At 36.1% G+C, this 27,974-nt stretch overlaps 2 protein-coding genes across 2 annotated transcripts; one reads left to right on the forward strand and one right to left on the reverse strand.

Annotated features, from left to right (window-relative positions):
• Positions 1 to 5,601: 5,601 nt before the first annotated feature.
• LOC121409749 (G-protein coupled receptor moody-like) lies at positions 5,602 to 6,936 on the reverse strand. The gene has a single exon (XM_041601655.1). It carries the CDS (start codon positions 6,934 to 6,936, stop codon positions 5,602 to 5,604), a length of 1,335 nt encoding a protein of 444 aa, XP_041457589.1.
• A 10,179-nt stretch (positions 6,937 to 17,115) lies between these two features.
• On the forward strand, positions 17,116 to 27,974 carry LOC121407900 (arylsulfatase A-like). Its single transcript, XM_041599144.1, has 5 exons — positions 17,116 to 17,180; positions 21,633 to 21,902; positions 22,668 to 23,291; positions 23,769 to 24,021; positions 27,251 to 27,974. Exons 2-5 carry the CDS (start codon positions 21,655 to 21,657, stop codon positions 27,722 to 27,724), a joined length of 1,599 nt encoding a protein of 532 aa, XP_041455078.1. The 5' UTR covers positions 17,116 to 17,180; positions 21,633 to 21,654; the 3' UTR covers positions 27,725 to 27,974.

Consider the following 27,974-nt stretch of genomic DNA (forward strand, 5'->3'; position numbering starts at 1 on the left):
ACATAGATATCTGTGTGTATGCAAAAAAAAACATAATAAAAAAATACTAACACCAACAAAAACTAAAATTAAGATGAGAACAAATGCTCATCCCCAACAGACATTTGCACATTCTCATTGACCATGAAGTTGACTATATTATTTGATTATGTCATCTCATGCCCTTTAGATTTACTCGAGACCTCATTTTGAAAACAAACAAAAAAATAATATAAAACAGTCACAGGGAAAATGCTGTGTATTAATTATGATTATAATGTTTCTCTAAGCTTACAGTTTTATTCATTTCTGTTCACAAAAGATATGTGTATACATGTTTATTTATGTTTTTGTATTTTGTCCTCAAAGTTAGACTTTGAAAGGGAAGACATGAAATTATTGTTGATGACTTATGAGCAAATTTTATAGCTTACCTTAGACTTGTTTTTGTCCAAGTCCCATTGTTGGATGACCAATATTATATTTCATCATAAAATTAGCATGCATGTCTTTGCAGGGGTAGATGCAGACTTTCATTTAATACGGGCACATAAATCTCTGGAAAAGCAACCTAGATTTTTGTGAAAAAAAAAAAAATTTGTGTTTGTCCCCTGGATCTGTATGTGTTTCCATGCAGGCAGAGATTCAAGAAGGTGAGTGGGGGAAAACCCATAATTGATAATGAGAATTGTAATAGTCCCCCTTTTTTTTAATGAAAACCCTTAGCATTTTTTTGCCTAAATATATGTATGAAAAAGACCTTTGACTTTGCAAATGTTACCATACAAAAATATGTGTTTTACATATTATGGCAAAACACAGAAAACAAATGACAAATCATGCGCAGAGTGAAAGAGAGAGAGAGAATTTTCACTATAAATTTTTGATTATATATTGCATTTTATTATAATTTAAAACTATGAGAGTAATGTGACTGTACATCTTGTAATACTAGATTTGTAAATACATATATGTGTACTTGTGAACATCTATCTTTTCCTTTTTATTTTCAGCTCGACCAATGTAAAATTTGTAATATAGTGATGGGCTGAACAATGCGACGAACTATTCTAGGCTTTTTGTTATTCTTTTATGCCACATCTAAAACTGTGGATGATAAATTGTGAATTATATTTAACAGGCACGTAGTTGAAAAATGAACAATATTAAACCTGGCCAGTGCAAGTTTTGTGGTTACAGATGGTTTATGCATCTCAAGCAATCATGCGAATCTGTCTTTAGGGGAAATAATACAATGGCGTGAATTCACAGAGATGGTTTTTTAATATGTTGTTTAAATCCATGATTTATGCAGATTTCATGCATGATCATGCCTAATTCAGTGCTTCTATCACAAGGTTCCAATAATTAAATGCACATAATTATATCGGTATGGTACATTCATGTTCAAGGTTATAACATGAAAGAGTTTGCTTTTTATGATAATTACTCTACATAAACAGTTGGCTGATCAATAGAGAAATCTTTAGTGACAAGTTTCACTTCAGCATCTTGTGATCAACGCATGCATTGAAAATTGGATTCTTCTTCATTATACCCGTTGAATACAGTGTAATCAATGGATGAAATATGCATAAACCAAGATTTGGAAACCACGTATTCAAAACCACCCTTGTGAAAATTGGCCATTGTGTTATCTTAAGGGAGTTAATTAAAGCTCATCTCCCTGGTCAAAGGTAGGCGATGTGCTAAAAAAATCTGCATCAGCGGCAGCCTATATTAGAAATATTAATTTCTTCCTCTCCTTTCTCTCTGAATTAAATAAAGGAGAAATTAATAAGTGCAAATTTAATATCTCAGACTGCATGCTCTAGACTATATTGTAAATTGTAATATAAACTCTGTGTGTAGCTCATAAAAAATTAGGTATACAAGTATTGTGCTCGTGTAGAAATTGTATTACAAAAAAGCTAATGATATGTTGTATGGAATAATCATATGAAAAGAGGTCAAATAAAAGATTTCCAGTAATGGTAACAAGCAATGTGGATTGTATGGATTTCATTATTGACTGTGTTGTAAGTTTGTAATCAATATTTATTGGGTTTTTAAAATATACATCATGTATACCCTTCTCCCTCTATGAAGTATACATACATCCTTACTCTTCTATCCTGCTATTTATCTTGTCCCTTTCAATCATTTTGTGTCTCCTTCTTTTGCACTTGCTTTTTCATTCTTTAGAGTTGTCTTTTTTATTTCATAATCAGGTCAATGAATGTTGGTCGTATGATTCATAACAAATTAAGTTGCATTATTGATTTTTTGGGGGGTCATGGTTCTGAGCTTGATCAGTTATGAGTTTACGCTGTGTCTGTCCATGGCAATTACTTTGATTTTTCTTTTATTTGAAGTGGAAATCATGGCATCCAAACTCATGAACATATTTTATTGATACCCTTCAAATGAACAATATTGAGAACTTAGCCATATTGAATTTACAAGCTCTTCATATTTTTATTTTCTTTGTGGTTTTACCTGAAAGAAAATCATTCCTGGTAATTTGACCCACTTTCCCTTGTTCTTTTGCTTGTATACAATGAAAATTTGGCATTGAAAAAAAAGTGGTATGACCCATTTACCTTCTGGCTTTTCACAATCAACAAAAGACCAAAATGATCTTGTAAAATGAAAACTAGGTGATTTTTTTTGTTTTCTGTGATAAGAAACGACATGGTGGTTGATATTAAAGGGATTCATCAGCTTGAAAGTGTGTGATTCGAATAAATAAACTAAGACAAACATAATTAATCGAGCAAAATAGTAAAAATTTTATCAAACTCTATGAAAAATAAGTCATGCATTAACGTTGTTATTTGTAACGGACATCATTAACGTTTTCAAAATATCTGCTCCAGAATATGAAAGTATGCTTTACTTCTAATTTGAAATATAAGATCAATTATGCAGCCTAAATTTGTGACATGCATTGGAGATTTTCTTATGCACTTGAAGGTACTTAATGTATAAGAAGATGGAATTATCAATATTTCATATAATAATTTAAAAAGGAAAGTGGGGACGTGACATCAGCTCCTCTAATTGCATATACTCCTAAATCTGCACAGAACTGTTGCATGGAAATCAAACCTTAAAACTCGATAACCTTGTTATTCATCCGATTTTGACGGAATTTTGAGTAGGGCTTATCTTGATGTATTACTTCGCTCTTAGCCAATCGATACATATGGAAACGATACTCTCTACACGGCATTATAACAGAGGAAATGCAGGCATGCATGTAAATAATTCAAGACAAGGGCTTAAATGTTACATTCATTAACAATTTATTAAAAACTGTTGGACCTATATACTTACATGTAAAACAGAAGCACTTTATTTCTCTCCAAAATGGGACGTTTGTTTAAAAACTTCAACATGCTGATTATAATTTGTCATAGTGAACGGGCTCATTCCGAAGAATTTTATGTTTTTCTCTCTTTCCTCTCTTAGCTGAATTTTCTGGAACGTTTTCATTTTGTCAGATCCATTATAACCAATGTGAAATAAAGAGTGTAAAATAGAAAGTGTATATCCGAGAGTACATTTCACCTTTTGTGTCCAGACTTTGTGTTTCAATCTAACGCTTACTTGAGATTACTTTTATGATCTCGTTTTTTTACAAACGCTGCCTTTTTAGCTAAAAAAGGCGGTAGACTGGCAATTAGGAAGCGGAGTGGAATTGAGGGATATGGTACAGATTGGGGCTTGCCCCCTCTCAGAGCTTGAGAAATTAAAAACAAAATTAAATATAATTCATTCGTTTTTAGACACTTCTTGATATGAAGTGATGTCACCGTCCGTACTTTCTACAAAAAAGCAACAAGCAATAAAACCAACGTTAAAATCATACACATGATCTGCAAAAATACACAGTAATTCCCAAATGTTTAATTCAATTTTGCATGACAGGAGGCGTATATCGAGAGATCAGCTAAGAGGGAAGCTAAACTTTTAATAAAAAATATGCATTTATAATAAACATATAAACATGCATCACTATAACAATGGAATGGGGATTCTTTTTTGGTAAATTGAAACTGTTCTTTGTGTTATCATGTTCCACGCTCTCATTAACCAATAAAACTGGGGGGGGGGGTGTATATTTGATATACAATTAATTGAAAAATTTTATATTCATTTACACAGAATTAAAGCCCCTTCTATATATGAAAAAAAAATGCTAGTAAGCATTGTAATTAGGTGTCGGAAACTCCTTCAACTTTTCATCCAAACAATTGCTCTGGGTTGAGTAGATTTGAGTTCATTTGAAAAGTATACATTTCTTGTCTGTAAATGATCTTATGAATGACTGACGGTTTCAAAGTGGATCACTTTTATTTCTTGATTTTATGGTCTTTATGGAGAGTGAAATTCTCCCGGATCTTAAGGCATGGTCACACCGGCCGAGCGTTGTTGGAGCGGTCGTGGAGCGGAGAGAAAAAAAAAATCATCACCGCTCGCTACCGTTTACCATTTTCGATTTCGATTGTTGTTTTTTGTTTTCGATTTTTGTTATCGATTTCTTTCCCCCAATTTTGAGAGCGAAATTCGACCCTCTTTACCTATCGCTCCAACAACGCTCGGCCGGTGGCGCGACCATGCCTTTAAACTGACAACTGCTTCATTAATTCAGTTCCATCTTTCCGTTCCAATTTTCATTCCTCTTATTTTCATTTTCAAAATGGTATCTTTTTACTTTTATTATTTCTTTCATATTGTTACGGTGATATTTCCTTCTCAAAAATGTTGTGATTCTATTCGATACTATTCCCAATGCTTTCCATTATCCTGGCATGTATATAATAGGTAAACATTGCTAAAAAGACGGTGCAACTTTTTTTTTTATTATTGTACTAGCTTAGAGATGTGCATATTTTTTTTAACTTTGTTGTAATAGGATGTGCGTGCCAGAAAGCATGAATAAATAAAAATAAAACAAAACAAACACCAGACAAAGAAACTCTAACTCCGATCGAGATCTACCGTTGTTTTATGATAAATAATTCAGTATTATTACATTATTCAAAAAGTTTGGGTCTTCATGTTTCTTTCTTGAGGTGCATTATTGAAGCCATTATTCACGCGATGACGCAAGAGCCATCTCGGGAGCTAACAAAATCGTTTGGAGATTGATAGCTATTATTCATGAAAGAAATTACCACATAAATTTTTAGAAACATTAATTCTCACTCTTTCAACATCTTAAATCAGTAAATATATATATCTCATTTATTAAAAAAATGATTAAGAATCAAGTGATTAAACAAAGTAATCCCGGTTTTTTGTTTTTAGGGGTGCACTGTATCGTCAGGTATCATCAAATAAATTATATAGATATAATTACACTATAATAGATATAAATTCTACCATTTGAAATAATCATATTATTTGCTATTTTTTTTATATTTTTTTGTACAATGCATGGGTCAGCCTTTTGTGTCCCACATTAATCACTTAAAGATGAATTCCAGTTTAGCTTGGAAGAGCTGCTTAAGGGATTATTCTTTCAAGGTTTAATGTTTCAATGTGGAGACACACGTTGATGAACTCGTGTGGTTCCATTTCTTCTCAGAATATAATACTGCAAAACGCTTCATTTCAACGTCTGTTCAGGATTTTTCGCGCCAACGCCGAAGGCTGTGGGATGTCTGCCAGCCGACAAGAGAGGATGGAGGCAAATACCGGTCTGAAATGAGGATGCCTGAACCCGTAGATGATTGGGTTAACACAACTTCCCATACAGATGATGACCACGGTGTAGATGAAAGGTTCCTGGCAGGACGACAGCGACAAACAAATGACGAATGGAACGATGCTGACGACGACAGCGCACACGACCAAGAAGAGGTTCTTGCTGATCTCTGCTTCCATGTTTCGAGAACTCGATTTGGATTTCATCCTCGATTTATCATTGACGATGCGTGTATTTTCGATGTCGAGCCTGGTATTCCCGACATCGTCAGCATTTTCCTGTTGATTTCTTGACCCACATTGCGTTGATTGTTTCGTGCTTTGCATCCCATGTTCCTGGTAAGAAATGCTTTCAATAACAATACTCTTGTTGACTTCGTTTTGTTTAGAGTTCCTCGCTTTTGGTGTTTGGGGTACGAGGTCAAAATTAGGATAGCGCCGTTCGAGATTTTCTTTCTCGGACATCTCTGCCAAACTGGCATGACTATGATTGACATTTTGGCGCGATTCTGCCGGTGTTAAATTTTCCACAGATCGAGCGTGTCGTCTGACGAAGAGATATGTCTTGACGTAACAAACCAGGGTGACGGAGAGTGCAACCACCAAGGTAGAGCCTATCAAAAATTTTGAAAGGGGATAAGTCTCCTTCCAAGCACAAACGCGGAATCGAGGGTAGTAGCTCAGGTCGATGAAGCCCGCGATGACGGGTATACCAAACTCTGCGGCTGGGATCAACCACGTCATGGACAACGCGATGACGAGAACACCCGGCGAGAAGATCCGTCTGCAGGTGGCCTTTGATCTGGTGATCAGCAAGAAACGGTTGAAAGCTATCAGAGTCAAAGTCAGAATGCTACAACCGACACTGTTGATTTGAAGCATCGTCACCAGAGCACAGAAGCCATTAGAAAACAAGAACATATTTCTTTTGTCATCAACCACTGCCGCAGCTGCCTGGAAGGGTAAAGAGAGACACGTCAAGAAATCGGCGACACATAGATTGACCACGAAGACGTTCGTCTGGGTCTGCAACTTACGAGAAAGAAGCACGGACCAAAGGACAAGAGCATTTCCACCAAGGCCTATGATAGATATAAGTGATAGCAAGACTGCAACGATGCTCCGCTGGATGAAGTCGTCGATTTGGTAGGGGTGATTTGGTGAATCGGACGACGCCGTCCATGATGACGAGGGTGCCGTTGGCGTACGGCAGCAATCAGCTAACGACGAATTCGAAGCCATTCGCAATTATTATTATTTTTATCGAATATGAAAACTGACCATGATAAACAAATTCTGTTTGCTGTTACCGTATTGCAGTCTGTATATTTCCGTTATTAAAATATTTTTTAAGAAACAGTCTTTCCAAGTTTATGTTTCAGCAGCTATTAAAGTTTGCTTACTAGGTACAATCATGAGGTATGTCGTCGCGCATCATTCTGCCTAGTTCCGACCATGCAACCGTTTATATGGTCATATGTTCAGTAGTTTGACGATTATAAAAGTAAAACTCATCGATCTCTTCATCGGGGAACATCTCTGCAGGGCAAGATGGAAATCTTTCTCAATATCGTCTCAAGTTCTCGAAAGAGAAAGCCAATATGTTTGCCGCTATTTTTGTCAAATACAGACGCCTACCTTCTATAAAAGATTTCGCTCTCCTTTTTCGCTGCAAGGTAATCGCAGTTCATTCATCGCTACATTGCCTGTCTAAACAATGTTGTCCATTATGACGAAATTCAAAAGAGATCTCCTAATTTACAGTCCGTGCGCTTCGAGGCAAAGGCTCGACAAGCTTGATCACCAGTTCTGACGCTGTGATGCATATATCATGTATATAATTCGTTTGACGATAATGAGTGCACGCTCCTACCATTAAGACCATTTCCCTGTTCTCGACGTGTAACAATATACTCCAAGCCAGTACACCCTGTTGCATTTAGCTAATCGATATTATTGCCGAGATATTGGTTTGCTTTAGATTTTATTTTTTCTCAGATTTGCTCATGGTCGTTTAACACGGATGCGATTTGTTATCATCGGAGATAAATCAAGGCTCACTTTGGAGATGTTTTCTTGCATTTCAATTTTACTTCACTCTATTTTCGCAATATCCATTGTATACAGACACATTCGTCCCACTAAAAACGAAACCGATATTTAGGGTTGATTTATCATAACTTAATCACAGATACAATAGACAAATGACCTACCATTGTAAAGCTTAGAGTCTTTTCTTTTAGTTGGTATAACACACAAAATTTCTCATCGTTGCATGAGTGAATATAAACAATTTAAAAAAGGATAACAAAAAGTGATTTGGCGGGTGTTATCAAAATATCAAAAAGAAAATCACACGCCTAAAAAGTTCAACATCTGCTCTGTAAGTTAATTGCTAAATCGTAGCACTGGTCCAAGAAAAAACAGTTACGTTTCTTATATGTTTCCATATAATTTCATAAAACAAACACAGTTAACAAAATACTTTATGCATGGCTGATCGTCAACAAAACGGAGTGTCGAGTCAGTCTGAAAGTTATCCTGTAAAACCTCTTCATTTTATGAATATGTTGGAATTCAAGGCTTATTTCAAATAAACAGAACTTTGTTATTTCTTGACCGCTTTCTGTAATTGAGGCATCAAATCAAAGAGCAGATATTGTTCTTTTTAAAAATATAATTTTCTTTTTAAAACTCAGATACCATCCACCAAGTGACTTTTTGTTTTCATTTCTTCAAAATGTTTTTGCACACTCAGAACTTGTATGAATGCAGACTAATCTAACTTATTTCAAATGAAAGAGGAGACTCTAAGCTTTACAATAATAGGTCATTTGTCAATTGTATTTGCGATTAAGGCATGATAATTCATCGACAAATCTCGGTTTCGTTTTGTGTGAATATATAATATATATATATTACATATACATGGGCATTTCCACGGTAACTGACGTTACACGGCACAATTTTACACACTTTTCATTGAGTGTATGATTATCTCTTAAACAACAAATGATGGGAGTTTGCTTAAAAGCTAAAAAATACAATAAAAGCACCCTTAAACTTTAAATCATACAATGATGGTTTAATCGAAATCACGGAATATAGTTCTTCCATAAGAAGCTCCAGTTTGAAATTTGCCATATAACTCCAATACAAATTCTACATTTCTGCATGAAAATTTATTATAGATGGCCATACTTCCTATCGTGTCGTTACAGTTATTTTATTCAATTATTGCACGTTTGATTCTTGTTACAATTCCATCTTTATTTCCCAATATTTAACCTATTTAGTATTCGCAGTCATTCACTATTTTGTGATGTAAATTTGGTACAGTTCGCTTCTGATGCTCATCAATTTTATTTAGCAATAGGCCTAATTTTCTTTATTGATGCGGCCGACAGATAGCCTCGATTACGGTGCATGTTCTTTGGATCAAATAAATTAGATTGTAGCATTCGATTCACTATATCTTATTGATGAGTGTCTAATCTTTGGATCAAATAAATTAGATTGTAGAATTCGACTCACTATATTTTATTGATACGTGTATAATCCATCACATTCATTTTCTTTTACGCAGGCCTATTGCTTAAAAATGGGGAAAAAATCTTCGGCTGTGTTCACATCTTCAGTAGATAGTCCTTCGGATTCATTATTATGTAAATGCTCTATTTACAATGATGCCCTTTTAATTCCTTACAGAGAATGGCAAAAAGAGGGGGAGAGAGGAGGAGGGGGCGAAGAAGGAAAAACAGATTAAAATAAGGGTTAAGAGAGAGGAGGGTGAGGTAAGGAATTCGATAAGAGAATTCGATTACGAGTTACATCATGTATACCAAAAGCTTTGTTTAAATGGGAACTTCTGTAGAGTTGTACTCAACTTCAAAGGGCAATTATAAATAGCATATCGCATTGTGGTAGGAAAGATGCTAAGTACTGTAAATAAAACATCTTTTTTTTAGCATTTTAGTACTAGTATTATTTTTGTGACCTATTGCAATAGAATTGTTGCAGTTCAATCTAATATTTTTAGTTACAATACATGTACTGTACTTGAGTTGATTGTGTTCATTGTTCACAATGAGATCTTCAAATTGACTCTCTGACCAAGAAGCTTGTACTCTGGTAACATGGTCGATGTCGCAATCCATTATGCATTGAGTGAATCACATTATCGGTGACACGACATTTGCTCTAGCGACAATTGCACGGACTTTATTTCGTCTGTTTATTTTGTTTCATTTTATTTATTCGGTTTATTCCGTCTGAGAATATAGGGTTAGGGTTGCAATAGTGTTCAGGGGCGTCGATCCGTTTTTCAGATGGGGGGGACGCAGAATCATGAATCAACGTCCCAAAGGCGCTCGATACCCACATATGCATATGTGTGTGTGTGTATATATATATATATATATATATATATATATATATATATATATATATATATATATATATATATATATATAATAATAAAGAAATGGATGAAGAGAACAATGGTAGGCGTAGCTTAAAGCAAGGTTCCCCAGAGCTATCTACCCTTTGGAAAAATTGGTGATGCCGAAAAAATGTCTCTGCCGGGAATCGAACCCGGGCCCCCAGCTTTGAACGCCGGTGCCTTAACCACTAGACCACAGAGACGGGTTAATGGTTAGGGCGAGCCAGATCCGATTGACCGTCAGATAGACAGATTTTCGACACTATACCAACCAACTATACCAACGATATATGGCGGCTTGTCATTGTTCAAAACTCACCTTCACCCGACAAAGGAAAATATAATTGGTATAGTGTCGAAAATCTGTCTATCTGACGGTCAATCGGATCTGGCTCGCCCTAACCATTAACCCGTCTCTGTGGTCTAGTGGTTAAGGCACCGGCGTTCAAAGCTGGGGGCCCGGGTTCGATTCCCGGCAGAGACATTTTTTCGGCATCACCAATTTTTCCAAAGGGTAGATAGCTCTGGGGAACCTTGATTTAAGCTACGCCTACCATTGTTCTCTTCATCCATTTCTTTACAATATTTAAATAAAAAAGAGTTGCCAAAAGCTGTTGTACATGTAAAGCTTTACACACACACACACATATATATATATATATACACTCTAAAAACAAGAAAAGTTAACTTAACGTTTGAAAGGTTGGAGGAGTGACAACATTTTCTAAATGGTACATTTACCACTTTAAATTGTTCTACCCAACACTTAAAATTTTGGATTCAGCTTTATACAAGGTTGGATGTAACATTTGGAAAAGGTAGTTACTCCTCAGTTTCAAATGTTGATTTAACATTCGAATTTTTAGAGTGTATATATATATATATATATATATATGTATATATATATATATATATATATATATATATATATATATATATATATATATATATATATATATATATATATGTGTGTGTGTGTGTGTGTGTGTGTTTATATATATATATATATATATATATATATATATATATATATATATATATAAATGTGTAAAGTTATACATGTACAACAGCTTTTGGCAACTCTCTTTTATTTAAATATTGTAAAGAAATGGATGAAGAGAACAATGGTAGGCGTAGCTTAAATCAAGGTTCCCCAGAGCTATCTACCCTTTGGAAAAATTGGTGATGCCGAAAAAATGTCTCTGCCGGGAATCGAACCCGGGCCCCCAGCTTTGAACGCCGGTGCCTTAACCACTAAACCACAGAGACGGTTTTTTTTCGACATCACCAATTTTTCCAAAGGGTAGATAGCTCTGGGGAACCTTGATTTAAGCTACGCCTACCATTGTTCTCTTCATCCATTTCTTTACAATATATATATATATATATATATATATAAACTCCTCAAAAAAGTTTGGAAATCTGACTTTGATCGATAATCCCTCTTCGGTTTAATATCAATGTGTAATTAATATCAATGAATATGTCATTTAATTTTCTTTAAAATGTCCCTACATGCTATGATTATGGTTTACATGGAGGTGCGGTGCCATGTAATGTGGGGCAAGTTCAAAATTCAAAAGTTGCAAAGTGACACAATATTGAAAGTCACTGTTCTTTTTTCCGTGGTGATGAGTGAATTTCTCAGCAGCTTCTTTTGGCTTTGATCGATAATCCCTCCTCGGTCTTAGTAATTATCAATGTGTATTTAATATCAATGAATAGATCATTTAATTCCCTTTAAAATATTACCTTACATGATATTATTATGGTTTACATGGAGGTGCAGTGCCTTGAAATGTGGGGCAAGGTAAAAATTCAAAAGTTGCAAAATGACAAAATATTGAAAGTCACTGTTCTTTTTTCCGTGGTGATGACTGAGTTTCTCAGCGGTTTCTTTTAATTGTTTTCATGCACTTTAACATCAACATTAACATGGAATCAAACACACCTCTGCACAAGCAAACACATAACAAACAAACCATCACAACATAAACCACAACAAAATATTTAATAAAATGAAGAAGCAGGGGCTTTATTTGAAAGGATATCATCTCTATAGACACAGACAAAAGAATCATGTTCTGTATTGACCCTTCATGACTATTTCTGCTCGTTTTGCAGCTTTTCAATTCAGACCTCATCCAACACTTGAATCCTGCTCTTTTCCTGATGGCATGGTCATAACTAGCATGGTATTATTTTAAAGAGAATTGAATTATCTTTTGAATGATGTCAAATATGCATTGTGTAAAATTTGGAGTTGGGAGAAATTAATGGCCAAACTCAGATTTCCAAACATTTTTTGAGGGGTATATATTTATAATCTTTTGTTGGATATAATTATATCTTTTTCTTTATAAAAACGTCCATTAAACTGTCAATTTTTTTATATCGAAATATCAAAATTTTCAGCTCGCGCTTAAATATATACCGGTATATATATATATATATATATGTATATATATATATATATATATATATATATGTATATATATATATATATATATATATATATATATATATATCTATATATATATATATATATATATATATATATATATATATATATATATATATATATATATATATATAGTGTAAAAAAATAGATGAAGAGAACAATGGTAGGAGTAGCTTAAATCAAGGTTCCCCAGAGCTTTGTATCAAAGCAATAGCTTTGATCCAGCTGAGGCATGGCGGCTTGTCATTGTTCAAAACCCAACTTCACCCGACAAAGGAAATTATAATTGGTATGGTGTCGAAAATCTGTCTATCTGACGGTCAATTGGATCAGGGTCGGCCAGCCACTAACCCGTCTCTATGGTCTAGTGGTTAAGGCACCGGCGTTCAAAGCTGGGGGCCCGGGTTCGATTCCCGGCAGAGACATTTTTTCGGCATCACCAATTTTTCCAAAGGGTAGATAGCTCTGGGGAACCTTGATTTCAGCTACGCCTATACCATTGTTCTCTTCATCCATTTCTTTACACAATATTTAAAATAAAGAGTTGCCAAAGCTGTTGTACATGTATAGCTTCACACACACATACATACATATATTCAGCTACTACAAACAGTCCTAAACATATATATATAAATATATATGTTTTGGACTGTTTGTAGTAGCTGAGGAGGATACATATCTCACTAGACAGATAATGCAAGTGCCGAGAGCGAGCTGAAATTTCTTTATATTCTGACCTGAAAGCTTGATATTCTAAGCATTTTTGGTACCAATTATGATTAAGATGGGTATCTAAAACAACAATAGATGCAATCGCGAAGCGCGAGCTGAAAATGTTTTGATATTTCGATATGAAAAATTGACAGTTTAATGGACGTTTTCAATAAAGAACATAATATATATATGTCTAACAAAAGATTATTGCAAATTGAAGCGGGAGTTCTTTTGAGTTTTAGAAACGAAAACGGGACATTCTATTCAATGATGAAAAGTATGGGTTTTTGCTACAGAAATGAAATTTTTATATTTCAATCCGAAAAGGCGGAAGTTTTGGGCACGATTTTAGTTATAGTTATAGTGTGTGCCGTCGGAGCAAATGCCACGGAACCTTTGTAATCATGACACTGCCGATTCACGTAAGTGGGGCATGAAAGCTATTAAAATGGGCTGAAAATGTACATGGGCTAATCAACTAATTGCGAAAAGGTTGTGTTGCGTTCATGCTTTTAGAAAATATGTTGCTCATCATACCAAGCAAGTGTGTGATTACTCTGGCACGGTCAATAAATTAATTATGATTCTTCACCGCAATTAGTGTTCATAATGTTCATAGTGATGGCGAATATTATGCATAGTATTGAGGAAAAAACAACAAAACAACATATACATGTAGTAAAAATGAAAACGGTTTTGTGTATTTAAAAATACAGATAAGATGTGATTTAAGGCAGATGGGCTTGAAGCGGAACGGTATTAAAGGGGGGGGGGTGAGCCGAAAGTGGGCCCACAGCCCCCGGTTCTGCAGCCCTGGGTCGTTCCACTGGTGCATAATCTCTGAGGTTAATAGTAGTCTTCGTCTTCTCTTTCTTCTCTTTCTCTTCTCGCTTTCTTTCAGCTCTTGCATTATAAATATTGCTGCCCAACTTTGGCAAAGGAAGCAAGTGACACATTAGTCAAATTTGAGTTATAGTTGTTTCTGAAACACCCTTTGTATGTTGCACGTTCAGGCAAAATTTGGGGAAGAAATTATCGTTCTATAGGCCTATGGAAAGAAATTATTATGCTGTTAAATTGAATTGACGCGTATGTAAATGACGAACACACATTGCTCATTTACAACAAATTATACTTTTGTAACTTGCTTCCTTTTGACAAAGTACGGCAATTTGTAGTTCAATGATTGTGTTCATGCATGCATTGTTAATAATGATATTATGATCACACATTCTCAAGGACCAAACTCCTCTCATCAGGAGAGGCAATGTCGCTTCTTCAATATCTTAAAGATCTATTTGTCACGCTCATTAACGTCTGCTTAATGAATTCATTCTAGAATGAGGTGTCACTAATTATTTCCCTGAGGCATTATTGATTTCGCTTCTGCTGGTATAATGCCAAGGACTAATATGGCCTATATTATTTTTTTTCATAATCCACGTTCATTAAATTACCATCTAATCAGTGGCGGACCGTGGCCCGGAGGAGACAAAGCATTGGAGGGGTACAGCATTGTTCACAAACAATACAGTGCCCCTCCATTGCTTTGTCTCCTCCGGGTCATGGTCCGCCACTACATCTAATCATTATTACCGATTTTATGTAGTTTGGCGGTGACGTCTTCCCCTTGGGGCGCATTGGCGAAAAAGTGTAATACCTCTATAATATTGTCCACAAGTCATGTCAGATCATTACTGACAAAATGATAATAGTATCCCGTTAATCGTATATAGTGCTCGTATAGGCGCGGAAGGGGCGTGGCTGGGGACGTACCCCCCTCCCCTCCCCCACAAAAAAAGAAAGAATGATAACACTTATTACAAATTGAAGATTTTTCGGAAAAAGGAAAACAAATTCACAAAGTTAAGTGCAGCAAGTAAATTTTATCAACATTATCAAGTAGTTTCTTCTTCTACTTCTTCTTCTTCTACTTCTTCTTCTTCTTCTTGTTTGTTTGTTTTATTTCCGTCATAAAAAATACATAACAAAAGATACAAGGAGTAACATATGCATACATAATGAAGTAAATTCCAAATATTGATTAAAAAAGATTTAAAAAAAAATAATTGATTGAAACATGTTAAAAAAAGTTAAAAGATCAAACTTAAGACAAGAGACGGTTGGATAACCCATATTCAGCTGCACCAATAATATGTGCAGCTGACCTTCCATGGGGACCAAGTAAAAAGAGAGTCATGGGGAGCGGAAAATGAGAACAGAAAAGAAGAGACAAAAGAGGGAAATGAAGGAAGAAAGAAAAGAAAAGGTAGAAAAAAAGAAAGAAAACGGAGAGAAAAGAAAAAAAAAATCACTATCAATTTGCCTACTCCTACCCTACTACCCCATCCCCGGGCCCCCACCCTCCTCCCAAAAAAAATCTTCTTCTTCTTCTTGTTATTATTATTATCATTATTATTATTAATATTGTTATTATTATTATTATTATCATTATTATTATAATATTGTCATCATTTGTATTATTGTTATTGTTTTCATTATTATTATGAATGTTACACTTAGAGTGTATTTAATTGTATTGAGCGACACATACAAAGGCCAACATTTATATTCGGTAGAATAGGCGATCAAAAATGTATTTTTAGTCAAAGCTTTCATGCTAATGTGACAACACTTAAACCCATACTTTTTTATTGGAGATACAGGATGCAGGGAAAGCAAAAAAATCTAATAGATGAGAAGCAAAGAGATTAATGAACATAATCAGCATTTAGTTCTGTATTTGTTTTTACTTCTGCCCAAACTCCTGTGTTGATTTAACACTATGCAGCCCGGAATCTATGATGTCCACACCAGAGAAATATTGAAAAAACACCAGTTTCAGTTGGAATCAAACCGATGCCTTGTGTTTTGGTACTGGTGTTATATAAACACCTATATCTGGTGTAAGACCAAAACCAAACGGGTGTCGTTTAACACTGCTCTGGTGTGGACATATAGATTCCGAGCTGGTGGTAAATCAACACCGAAGTTTTTGCAGTGTACTTTGAGAATAACTGTGTTGCCATATCTACATAATTTCCAATTAATGCAATTTTTAGGCAGCTTCTCCGGCGTAAGGGGAAGCTGACTTTAAGCCAAGCTTTCCGAATCTCCACAACGTATCCAAACCTTTTAGAGGGCCTAATACATATTCTTTCCCTTTCCGTCACAAAAATATTTCTATTTCTACGTATTTATGTTTCCTCCGTCAGTTTAGGATGTATCCTCTTAACTCTTGTTTGCGTGGGTGCTAGAGTACCTTCCTCTTTTACACTTGTTTTGATGATCATAATTATTGATAAAGTGTTTCATTGGAGAGCAAAAAAAAGTCATGAGAGATTATATGTCGGACAAGTTATTTCTTGTTATTTTTTTAGTATAGAAAATGAATTACATTGATTTGAGAACATTCTGATTTTAACAGTAACATGCTGATAATGATATCGACGCAGTTTATACCCTTCCTATTTTGCTTGTTTGTTTTATAATATAATAATAATATTATATATACAAAAGTCATATGGGCACAACATTGTATGATTTTGATCTGAAGTTGTAAAATCATTATTTTGAGGAGTAAATAATGTATCAGTAAAAAAATAAGCAAAACAAAAAACCATTATGTTTTCACGAAGATTGTTTTAATAGGACCTGAAATCTGAGGAGCCCTAAAACGCACTGAAACCACCCGACTCCTCTGCCTTACCTTTATTTCAGTAAAATTACACTGTATTAGTGTTTTTTTTCTTCTTCTCATGAGCCACGCCCACCTTATACAGTAATCACATGACTTTTCTATGTCATGTGACCCGTTAGCTGTCGAACTACAAGTCAAAGTCCAAGAAAGACAGAGTTGCCTTGGCCTTGGTAAGTCATTTATGGTTTGAAAACCCCTTTTAAAAAGATACTTTTTTTATAAAATGTTAATTGAAACCCTGATTTAAATCGGAATTCATTGATGGTTAAGCGTTCGCCATTTTGACAGAAAAGTATAAAATAATCGACTTGCACTCGGCTCGCGCTCGACTCGTGGCCGCCGTGCATAGCCGTAGCCTATGCCAGCTTACCCCGCTTCGGTTCGGCCTCGACCACGGGTAGCCAGGGGCCGATTGTACGTGTACGAAAGGGTCTGTCCAATACCGTCTTCCGTGTCGCCCATCTTTATGATGCGCTATATGCGGGATATTTCTGAAATGATAAACAAATACAATTCGTTAGCTAGCATATAAATCAATTTGTGTACAATTTTATGACATGTATAATGTACTGTCAGTGTCACATCATTTTAAAACATGATAAAGTCAAGATTTTGTTCACTGTTAATGGATGAATGTTTGCAGGTAATTTATTTAACTTAAATTTTAAGATGCATTTCACATGGCGCATCATAATATAGTGGCGACATGAAAGACAGTTCTTGCAAAGACCCTTTCGTGTAATCGGCTCCATGAGGCTCCTTAAGATCATTCCACTGACGTCAGTGACGTGTTTATCTCCACAGAGCCAGGGACGACATGCCATTGGCATTTTCCCACGATTAGAGTTCCTCAAAATCACGGTTTTGAGCCCAAAGTATTGTAAATTAAATAGACTACAATTAACCCTTACTAAGTTGGCCTGTAGTAATTGGGCCATTTCAACATCTGCAAGATATTGTGATTTGTTTCTTTTATTATTGTGATTGTCTATCTAAAAGTTGTTATTCCGTTCGTCTTGTCATAATTAACCACTCACCCATCGTCTGTCTCGTACCATCACACATCACATTAACACACAAAGTACACATCCCCATTCATAGTTTACTTCAGGCCAAAAATTATCTTTAAAAAAATAAAATAATGCGTAGAAAATAATATTATAAAATAGAGGAGCATTCACAGTTGTTATTGTCGCCATCTTGCCATTTGTTATCGTAGCCTAGCCACAAAAAGTGTATAGAGGGCAACAACATCATGCATGAGCAGTGCTCGATAAAAAAATACTTGCATCGGTTGATAAATATGAATCTTGCCTCAATGCTAAATCCTGCTTTAACTGGTCAAGCATGTGGGATATTTCAGCATCGGGGTGAAATTCATGATATTCATTGGCCGATGCAAGTATTTTTTAGGCACAGCTCATGATGTTGTCGCCCTCTATACCTGTATTGTAGCTAGGCTATGATAACAAAGTCAGACGGCAAGATGGCGGCAATATTCACAGTACTGTGAATCTCCTCTGCTTTTAATTTTTTCATTTATTTAACGTGTAATATAAAAAAGACAATTTTTGACCAAAAGGGTTAAAAGGATATTGTAGCCCATTTACATAAGTTTGGGCTCAAAACCCTAAAGAAAATGCGTGATTTTGAGGAACTTTAATCATGGGAAAAATGATGGTGCATGTAGTACAATGGCATGCCCGTCCCTGGCTCCATGGAGATTAAGCTCGTCAGTGGAATGACTTTAACCTTTAGGTCCTGTATTCTGAAGTCGGGTTTAACTTAAATCACGGTCTAACACTGGTAAAATCATGGGGAGCCAAAACAATTCTGTTTTTATTTTATATTTCTTATGTGTACTATTTTGTTTCCCTTTTCTTCCATAATGAAATACATGTAAAATTGGGATTGTCCTAGAAAACAAGAATATCTAATTCCAAACCAGGACAAATCATGTCTTGATAATTTGAGATTGTCCTTGTTCATGGGGACAGTTTTTTTTTCACTTACCCCTGGGGGACATAGACAGCAATTAGGGGATTGAAAGTGCTAAAAATAGATTCAGTGACCTCAATTCATGACCTGCTCATGCAGGGTCTAGCCTGTGGAATTCTCTCCCACAGATCTTGAAAACCCAGACTTCAGTGACCACCTTCAAGGGCAACCTGAAAACATACCTGTATAAGAGTGCTTTTTGATAAACATTGACTTATTGTTCAGACATGTATTGTGTAAATAGTTTTTGTTGTTCTGCTCTGAAATGTCTAGAGCATCTAATCAAGATGGAAAGTCTCATGTATTATTATTATTAATTTCTCCCAGTTCACCGTCTATTTTTAATGACTTGCCATCTTCCAATAATCTTGTTATGAAACCTGAATCATGATATTATGTTTACATTGACTAGCACTCTCAATAGATGTCTTGTCGGCACTTGACAGGTGAATGAACTTTCCTTTATTTCTTGTGTGGAGATATCTTTGAAAACTGAGACAGTCCCTGTAAAATGGGACAATCCCAATTTTCTGACCAGCGCCTCTACTGGCCTAGACTGAAATCTGCTGTTGTAGAGGAGCTTTCAATATTCTCAGATTTTTTTGTCTCCCTTCTACACAGACGGATGTCAGCCATTGGGCTCGTAATGGTGGAGCTTTGACCGCCGCTGGCACTTAGTACAGCGTCTATGGAGAAAAGGGTGCACAGGCGCACCCTCTTTGATTACTCCTAAATTTAGCTTTTTGATGGAAAAAGAAAGAAATAATAAAGATAAATTTATATTAAATTCAATCAGCTAATCGCCTTTCAAAAAATATGCTGGAAAATAGCGAATTTGGATGACCAAGAGATCAGGATCAGCCAGGTTCTTCTTCAATCGCTCGATCGCCCTCAGCTACAGCTGAGTGTACGGACGCGCCAGCGGATTGGCTAGCACGTTCGTACACTCAGCTGTAGCTGCGCCGATGGCGATTTCAATTTTTTTTTAACTTCGAGTGACAATTTGCTATCTACTCCTCGTATTAGGTCAAGACTAGATCCCATGGTAGTGCCATTAAACACTTCATTAAGTCAATCATAATTATTAAATGCAATATTTTCATTAAATTCATCAAACTTCCATCATTCCTACAAAAAAAAATATAGTCAAGATGTAAATTATTTTGCTGAGATCATTTTTTGTCTCACCTGCGAAGCAAGTGAGACTATAGGCGCCGCTTTTCCGACGGCGGCGGCGGCGGCGGCGTCAACATCAAATCTTAACCTGAGGTTAAGTTTTTGAAATGACATCATAACTTAGAAAGTATATGGACCTAGTTAATAAAACTTGGCCATAAGGTTAATCAAGTATTACTGAACATCCTATTAGAGTTTCATGTCACATGACCAAGGTCAAAGGTCATTTAGGGTCAATGAACTTAGACCATGTTGGAGGAATCAACATCGCAATCTTAACCTGAGGTTAAGTTTTTGAAATGTCATCATAACTTAGAAAATATATGGACCTAGTTCATGAAACTTGGACATAAGGTTAATCAAGTATCACTGAACATCCTGCATGAGTTTCACGTCACATGACCAAGGTCAAAGGTCATTTAGGGTCAATGAACTTTGGACGAATTGGGGATATCTGTTGAATTCCCATCATAACTTTGAAAGTTTATGGATCTGATTCATGAAACTTGGACATAATAGTAATCAAGCATCACTGAACATTTTGTGCAAGTTTCAGGTCACATGATCAAGGTCAAAGGTCATTTAGGGTCAATGAACTTTGGCCGAATTGGGGATATCTGTTGAATTCCCATCATAACTTTGAAAGTTTATGGATCTGATTCATGAAACTTGGACATAATAGTAATCAAGCATCACTGAACATTTTGTGCAAGTTTCAGGTCTCATGATTAAGGTCAAAGGTCATTTAGGGTCAATGAACTTTGGCCGAATCGGGGATATCTGTTGAATTACCATCATAACTTTGAAAGTTTATTGGTCTAGTTCGTTAAACTTGGACATTAGAGTAATCAAGTATCACTGAACATCCTGTGCGTGTTTCAGGTCACATGTCCAAGGTCAAAGGTCAATGAACTTTAGCCGAATTGGGTGTATCTGTTGAATTACCATCATAACTTTGAAAGTTTATGGATCTGATTCATGAAACTTGTACATAAGAGTAATCAAGTATCACTGAACATCCTGTTCGAGTTTCAGGTCACATGATCAAGGTCAAAGGTCATGTAAGGTCAATGAACTTTGGCCATGTTGGGGTTTTTTGTTGAATAACCATCATATCTCTGTAAGTTTATTGGTCTAGTTCATAAAAAGAGGACATAAGAGTAACCATGTATCACTGAACATCTTGTGCGAGTCAGAGTAGTATGCAAAGTCAGCACTGCTGCTATATTGAACCGCGTGATGCAGGTGAGACGGCCAGAGGCATTCCACTTGTTTTGTTTACGTGCTAAATGCCAGCATTCTGGATTATAATTACAAGGCCGGTCGGTAATTTCAATCTCTTGCTATGTTTGCTAGGTCTAATTGAAACAAAATTTAGATCTAGTTGTATGTGATCTCTGAGAATCATCATTTCTAATATCGCTGTTTTCTTTTTTTTTTACCCCAAGAGGACGTCTGAACTGGGACAACATGATTGAAAGGATGCTCTCAATACTGTTAGCAATACCAATTATTTTCTCGGTCCTTGCGGTTTGTCATGGGAAGGACATGGCATCTCTTCCGAACATAGTCATTCTTTTTGCTGATGATGTTGGCTATGGAGATCTTGAAGTCTATGGTCATCCAACATCGTCAACTCCAAACCTCAACAGACTAGCAGAAGGAGGGCTTGTGTTCAGTCAATTCTATGCAGGTGCTCCGGTCTGTAGTCCTTCGAGGTAGGTCCAATGCTTTGTGTCCTGATGAGGGTGTTTCATAAAGTTGTTTGTATGTCTCAAATGACTTAACATGCAACTGGTACTCCTTTCTTGTGCTAAATGATACCCACCAAATTTTCATTAATGTTGATTTAGCACAGATTACCAGGACTGTTTGGTTGCTTGTAAGTTGTAACTTACAAACTGCTTTATGAAACTCCTACCAGGGATTCATCAGTGATCTTTAGCCTCATTAAATGAAACTCTACAATAATCACATGCTGAAATCAATTATTAATAATGAAGGAATAGTGAGGTGTTCTGTAATACATGGAGAGATGTAAACGCTACACTGGTGACGTAGCAAATGCTAAAGCAATAAATCAGAGATCGTTCTTGAATCTGAAATAAAGAGACAAGACTGACATTCAGAAGTACAAAATGATATGTGATTTACGTCAATGTAAAAAATCAATTTGTAAAAATGTCTGTTCGGGCAGTCTTGTAAGTAACGGTATGGGAGATCCAAGTTTGATATCAACGTTAGTGAGCAATCAACTGTAACTTCAGAGAGCTCCACTGCCAGATGTGACTGCCAGATGTGACTGCCATGTCCTGGAGTTCTAGAGGGCCCAAGGATTATCTCTGGAAAGTTCTGGAAATGGGATGAACTGAGATCTGGAAATCTGAAAATTTGCCTGTGTAGGTATGGGAAGGATGTTGATTTATGATAACAACACTAGTCTATTTCATCTGTACTGCTGGACTTTTCTTTATCGATTTCAGAGCAGCTTTGATGACTGGTCGGTATCCCACTCGGTCAGGAATCTACCCAGGAGTTCTAGTCCCAACCAGTACTGGTGGCCTTCCCCACAATGAAACGACCATTGCTGAAATCGTCAAGACCAAAGGCTACAGCACATCCATCATCGGAAAGTGGCATCTCGGTGTTGGGGAGAATGGAACTTACCTACCAACCAACCAAGGTTTTGATGAGTATCTTGGAGTGCCTTACTCACATGACATGTGCCCTTGCTACAACTGCTTCTACCCCAATGATCCATGTTGGAACACCTGTGACTCGGACTACACCTACTGTCCTTTGTTCAACAATACCGATATCTTGGAGCAACCTGTCAATCTAACAACCCTGGATGCTACATATGTCCAACGAGCTAAATCAGTCATTCAGAGAAATGCCAATGCTGGTACGCCATTTTTCTTGTACTATGCATTTCAGCATGCTCACCACCCGCAGTTCGCAAGCAAGGAGTTCCGTAATGCAACGGCCAGAGGAACATATGGAGACTCACTTGCAGAGTTGGATTGGTGTGTTGGTCAAGTGATGGAGCAACTCAAGATGAGTGGAGTCCTTGATAACACTCTTGTCCTCTTCACATCTGATAATGGGTATGTAGCATTGCAACATCTAGTGGTGGTTAAGTAGAAAAGGAGTTTAGCAAGTGTTCTTATTGACCAAAATCTTTTCTACTATATTCAGAAGTAATGTTGGCAGACATTACAAGGTGCAGTCACATAATTTGTTGATCCTTCAGGAAGATGACTACAAGAAATTGTAGAATTTGCCATTGCATCTTGAAAAATTCTGACAGTGTACAACATCATTATATAATGATTTATTAAATTGATATTTATTTGGATACAATTATGATATGAATCCCAAGTTACCCAACCTTATTCAGTTACTGAGACATATTGGATATATAGTCAAATGAAATCATTATTTTTTTTTGGCGATGACTGTGCCTGGGAGGCACTGGTAAAAATGACATTTATGAGTTCCAAATGTCTCATCTGTAGAATTATGTTTCTGTTTTCTGTTTGTTCAAATTCTTTAATGCTTTTAATACTTGCACTTTATTACAGACCCAGCCTGCGAAATGAAAACAGAGGCGGGAATGCTGGACTCCTCAAGTGCGGGAAGGGCACCACGTACGAGGGTGGACAGAGGGTACCAGCTATCGCTTACTGGCCCGAGCTTATTGCTCCAGGTCGCACTACTGCACTGGCTAGTAATTTGGACTTTCTACCGACCATTGCCAATCTTGTTGGTGCAGATCTGCCTTCAGTAACTCTAGATGGAGTAGACATGGCACCTATTCTGTTTGAGGGAAAGCAGGTAATTTCCATGCTGTTATTTTTTATCTGTATTCAAAAAGTAACCGAAAACAATCTTGCAGATTAGAAAGTGAAATATAAAGGGGAACATGAAAGAGCCTTTAGTAGTTAATGCAGAGCTCTTTTGAATTTCACACCAGAATTTTACATTTTTAAAAGGAAGATATTGAATCTCACATGATTCTTATTTTATGTGGATCTTAAAGGTCAAGTCCACCTCAGAAAAATGTTGATTTGAATTAATAGAGAAAAATCAGACAAGCACAATGCTGAAGATTTCATCAAAATCGGATGTAAAATAAGAAAGTTATGACATTTCAAAGTTTCGCTTATTTTTAACAAAATAGTTATCTGAACGAGCCAGTTACATCCAAATGAGAGAGTTGATGATGTCACTCACTTGACTATTTCTTTTGTTTTTTATTGTTTGAATTATATTTATTTCAATTTTTATGAATTTGACGATTAGGACCTCCTTGCCTGAAGCACAAAATGTTAAGATAATGGAATTCCACGTGTTCAGGGAGGAATGAAACTTCGTTTCACATGACAATGACGAGAAAATCAAAATATTTCATATTTCAAACAAAAAAAGCTCTAGAATTTAATTTGTCATGCAGACGAATTAGGTTGTCTGTCTTTACACTTTTATACCTTTTAATTATCATAAAGGATCATGTAAGAGGTGGCAAAAAGAAAAAAAAATGAAAAAAAAATCATCTTGTTCACCCCAGGATTCGAACCTGCGTCCCCGAGAACGCAAGTCGAATGCATTATCCATTGGTCCACGATATTCCCCATAGAGATTACACGTAGGAAATTTTGAGAATTACAATTCTAATTTTGCAAGTGAAAAATAGGCATAATCCCGGCATCTGATCAAAAAATGAAGGGCACACTTGCGAAAGCTTAGAATCTCAGCTACAACATACTAAAAGCTCAGGGAAAACTGACAAGAAAAAATGGAGATATGGCTCACGAAATAGAGGAATGTCGAATCTAGTTTTGAGAAAAAGTCATGTCCCATAGAGATTACACGCAAAATGAGGAAAAATGACATGCCTTTATTATTTGCAATTTTTCAGGATGATCCGTTTATTGAAATGAAAAATAAAGGCAATAATTCATAAAGAGTAAGACCTAAGCTACAACATATCGAAAATTGACCAATATTCACGGAGTTAGAGCCTAATTTGCATAATTATTATGACGTCATAACAAGGAAAACGGATATTTTGACTTCCGACGCCATTTTGATGATGTCATGATCAAATTGAGGGACACTGGTGACATGAAATCAAATCTACAACTCATACTCTATCGATATATGAAAAAAAATTGGGGGTCAATGGACTATTTAAAGAGCTACAGTGAATTTTCAATAGGCATGTTTTTGCCCATATATGGCCTATAGTGAGAGCTCGCGCGCGCACGTGCTGCAAACTTTAACGGGTGTTAATTTCGTTATTAATGGTTGTAGAAGGTTGATCAAGGTATCAAATTGCTCAGAATTCAATTGCCAATTCAATGATATTAAAAAAACGGTGTTTCTGCTTTGCGTTAGGGCATTACACGCGGAAATGCGTGCGCATACGTTCGCGCGCGCAAATTTTTGAAATGCTTTAACTGACCTGAAACGTACCCAAAAAATTTTATAGGCCATTTGGAGAATTTTTTTACCTTTGACGCGCGCGTACGCGCGCGTCATGACCTTTACATGACCTTTGATGACATTGACAGTTGACCTTTGACCTGAAGTTAATGTCATGTAAATATTGTTAATTTTTGATAATTGATATTGAAGATATGATCAAATGAAGAATTTTACAAAATGGCGCGTAGATGACGTCATCATGACCATATGACCTTGAAAAGCTTAGTATGCCGTCTCTATGATAGACTTTATATATGACGTAAAAATCAGCAAAATTGATTCAGCCGATTCCGAGAAAAGTTGGCGACAAACATAGGTGCCAAGAATAAAGAAAGAAAGAAATAAAGAAAGAAAATTCTGACGAAATCAATAGGTGATCTGTCATAGACAGACCACCTAAAAAGAAATAGTGAGTGAATGACTCTCTCATTTGGATGTAGCTGGCTCGTTCATATAACTGTTTTTGTGAAATGAAGCGAAATTTTGAAATGTCATAACTTTCTTATTTTACATCTGATTTTGATGAAATTTTCAGTGTTATGCTTGTTGAATTTTTTTCTTTTTATTCAAATCAAGTTTTTGTTGGGGTGGACTTGTCCTTTAAATTTCTTTCTCTGAGTGACGTATCATTATTGTTTATTGATCATGCTGTTCCAAAACCCTGGGCTCCTGGCCTTTGTATGATTCCACCTTCACTTTGTTCTGAAAATATCTGCATATTTATCTATCAAAATTTTTTGTTCCTCTACTCCTACTTTTATTTTTATTCCTCCACCCACTGTAGGTGGTTGTCATAATACTTATGTTTTTTGGTTATCCGTCCGTCCGTCTGTCCTGTGTTAGTTCTTGTTATTATTACTAAAGAACTGTTTCTTGGATAAATTCAGACTTTGTTCAATAATGCATCTTTGAGAGACAAGATTCTTACTAGTTTTGGGGATCAATAGGTAAAACTTTCAGGTCAAAGAGGTCATTGATACTTTAAAATATTTGTTATAAAAAAAACTGAATAACTGTTTTGAGGTATTAACTTGATTTTTGTTGTGCATATTGAGCAGATTTTGGGGTTATGAGGTAAAAGGTCACAAGTGTCAATGTGTTCCTGATAATGTTTCATTCTCACGATAATTGAGGAACTGTTTGAAGGTTCAGCTTCAAACTTCCTTCATGTATTCAAACAGGAGTGATTATAATGTGATTAGATTTTAGGGTCAGAAGGTTAAAGGTCAAATATTACAATGGTATTCCTGATTTTTTTTTCATTCTCTTGATAACTGTTATTCATTTTCCATTTCAAACTCCTTTCTGTATGGCTTTATACTCCAAAGCACACTTCCAAGCTGGCATGTAATATTGAATTTCTTATTGTTTTGGTTTTGAAAGAGTTTTTCTCAAATGCATGGACAATTTTTAGGTGAAATGAAGTGTTCACTGAATATTGCATGTAAAGTTCACCTCATATGCTAATCCATAACCTGTCATAATGTTCATTTCTAGATAATTATTCAATTAATTCACTCATAAACTGTGATCCAAAAGTTCAACCTCATCTGTTTTGTCCTACTAATCTGACCAGGGTGCAAGGGACACGTTCTTCTACTACTTCACTGATCCCAATCCTAAGTTTGGAATCTACGCTGTCCGATACAATCAATACAAGGCACACTACTACACTCAGGGTCAAATCAACTCCAATGAATTTAACCATGATGAGGACTGCCGGCCTTCAGCCACCCGGACGCTGCATGATCCTCCCCTGCTCTACGACCTCGACCATGACCCCAGCGAGAACTACAACCTCTCGTCAAAAGAGTACGGTCCGATTTTGGCCAAGATTCAGGAGATTAAAACGCAGTTTGAGAGCACAATGATCTGGGGCGAGTCCCAGGTGCAGAAGCCGAAGAGTTCTGCTGTTGAACCTTGCTGCAAGAAGGACTGCATTCCTTTCCCAGATTGCTGCCAGTGTCATCAGCAATCATGGTCATCATTGCTTAAATTATCAACCCATGGCAATAGAGATGATGGTAAATTAAGATGGACTTTGCATTGATTCGATTTTCATTTGACCTTGGACATTGAGAAGGTTGAAAATCTTGATCATTGTGAAACATAATGCAAATCTAGCAAGTAAGTTTGTCATTTGCTGATAATGATGTTAATGTTAATATTAAGTATTTATCAGGTGCCGATTATCTAGTTGTCTATTCAATGCCACGCTATACATTTATATTACCCCGGCTTTAGCATCAGCTGCTAAAGGCGCTTGGTGCATTCAAGGAATTAATCCTGCCAGGTACCCA

This window comes from Lytechinus variegatus, chromosome 2 (genome assembly GCF_018143015.1).
Source record: "Lytechinus variegatus isolate NC3 chromosome 2, Lvar_3.0, whole genome shotgun sequence".
NCBI lineage: Eukaryota > Metazoa > Echinodermata > Echinoidea > Temnopleuroida > Toxopneustidae > Lytechinus > Lytechinus variegatus.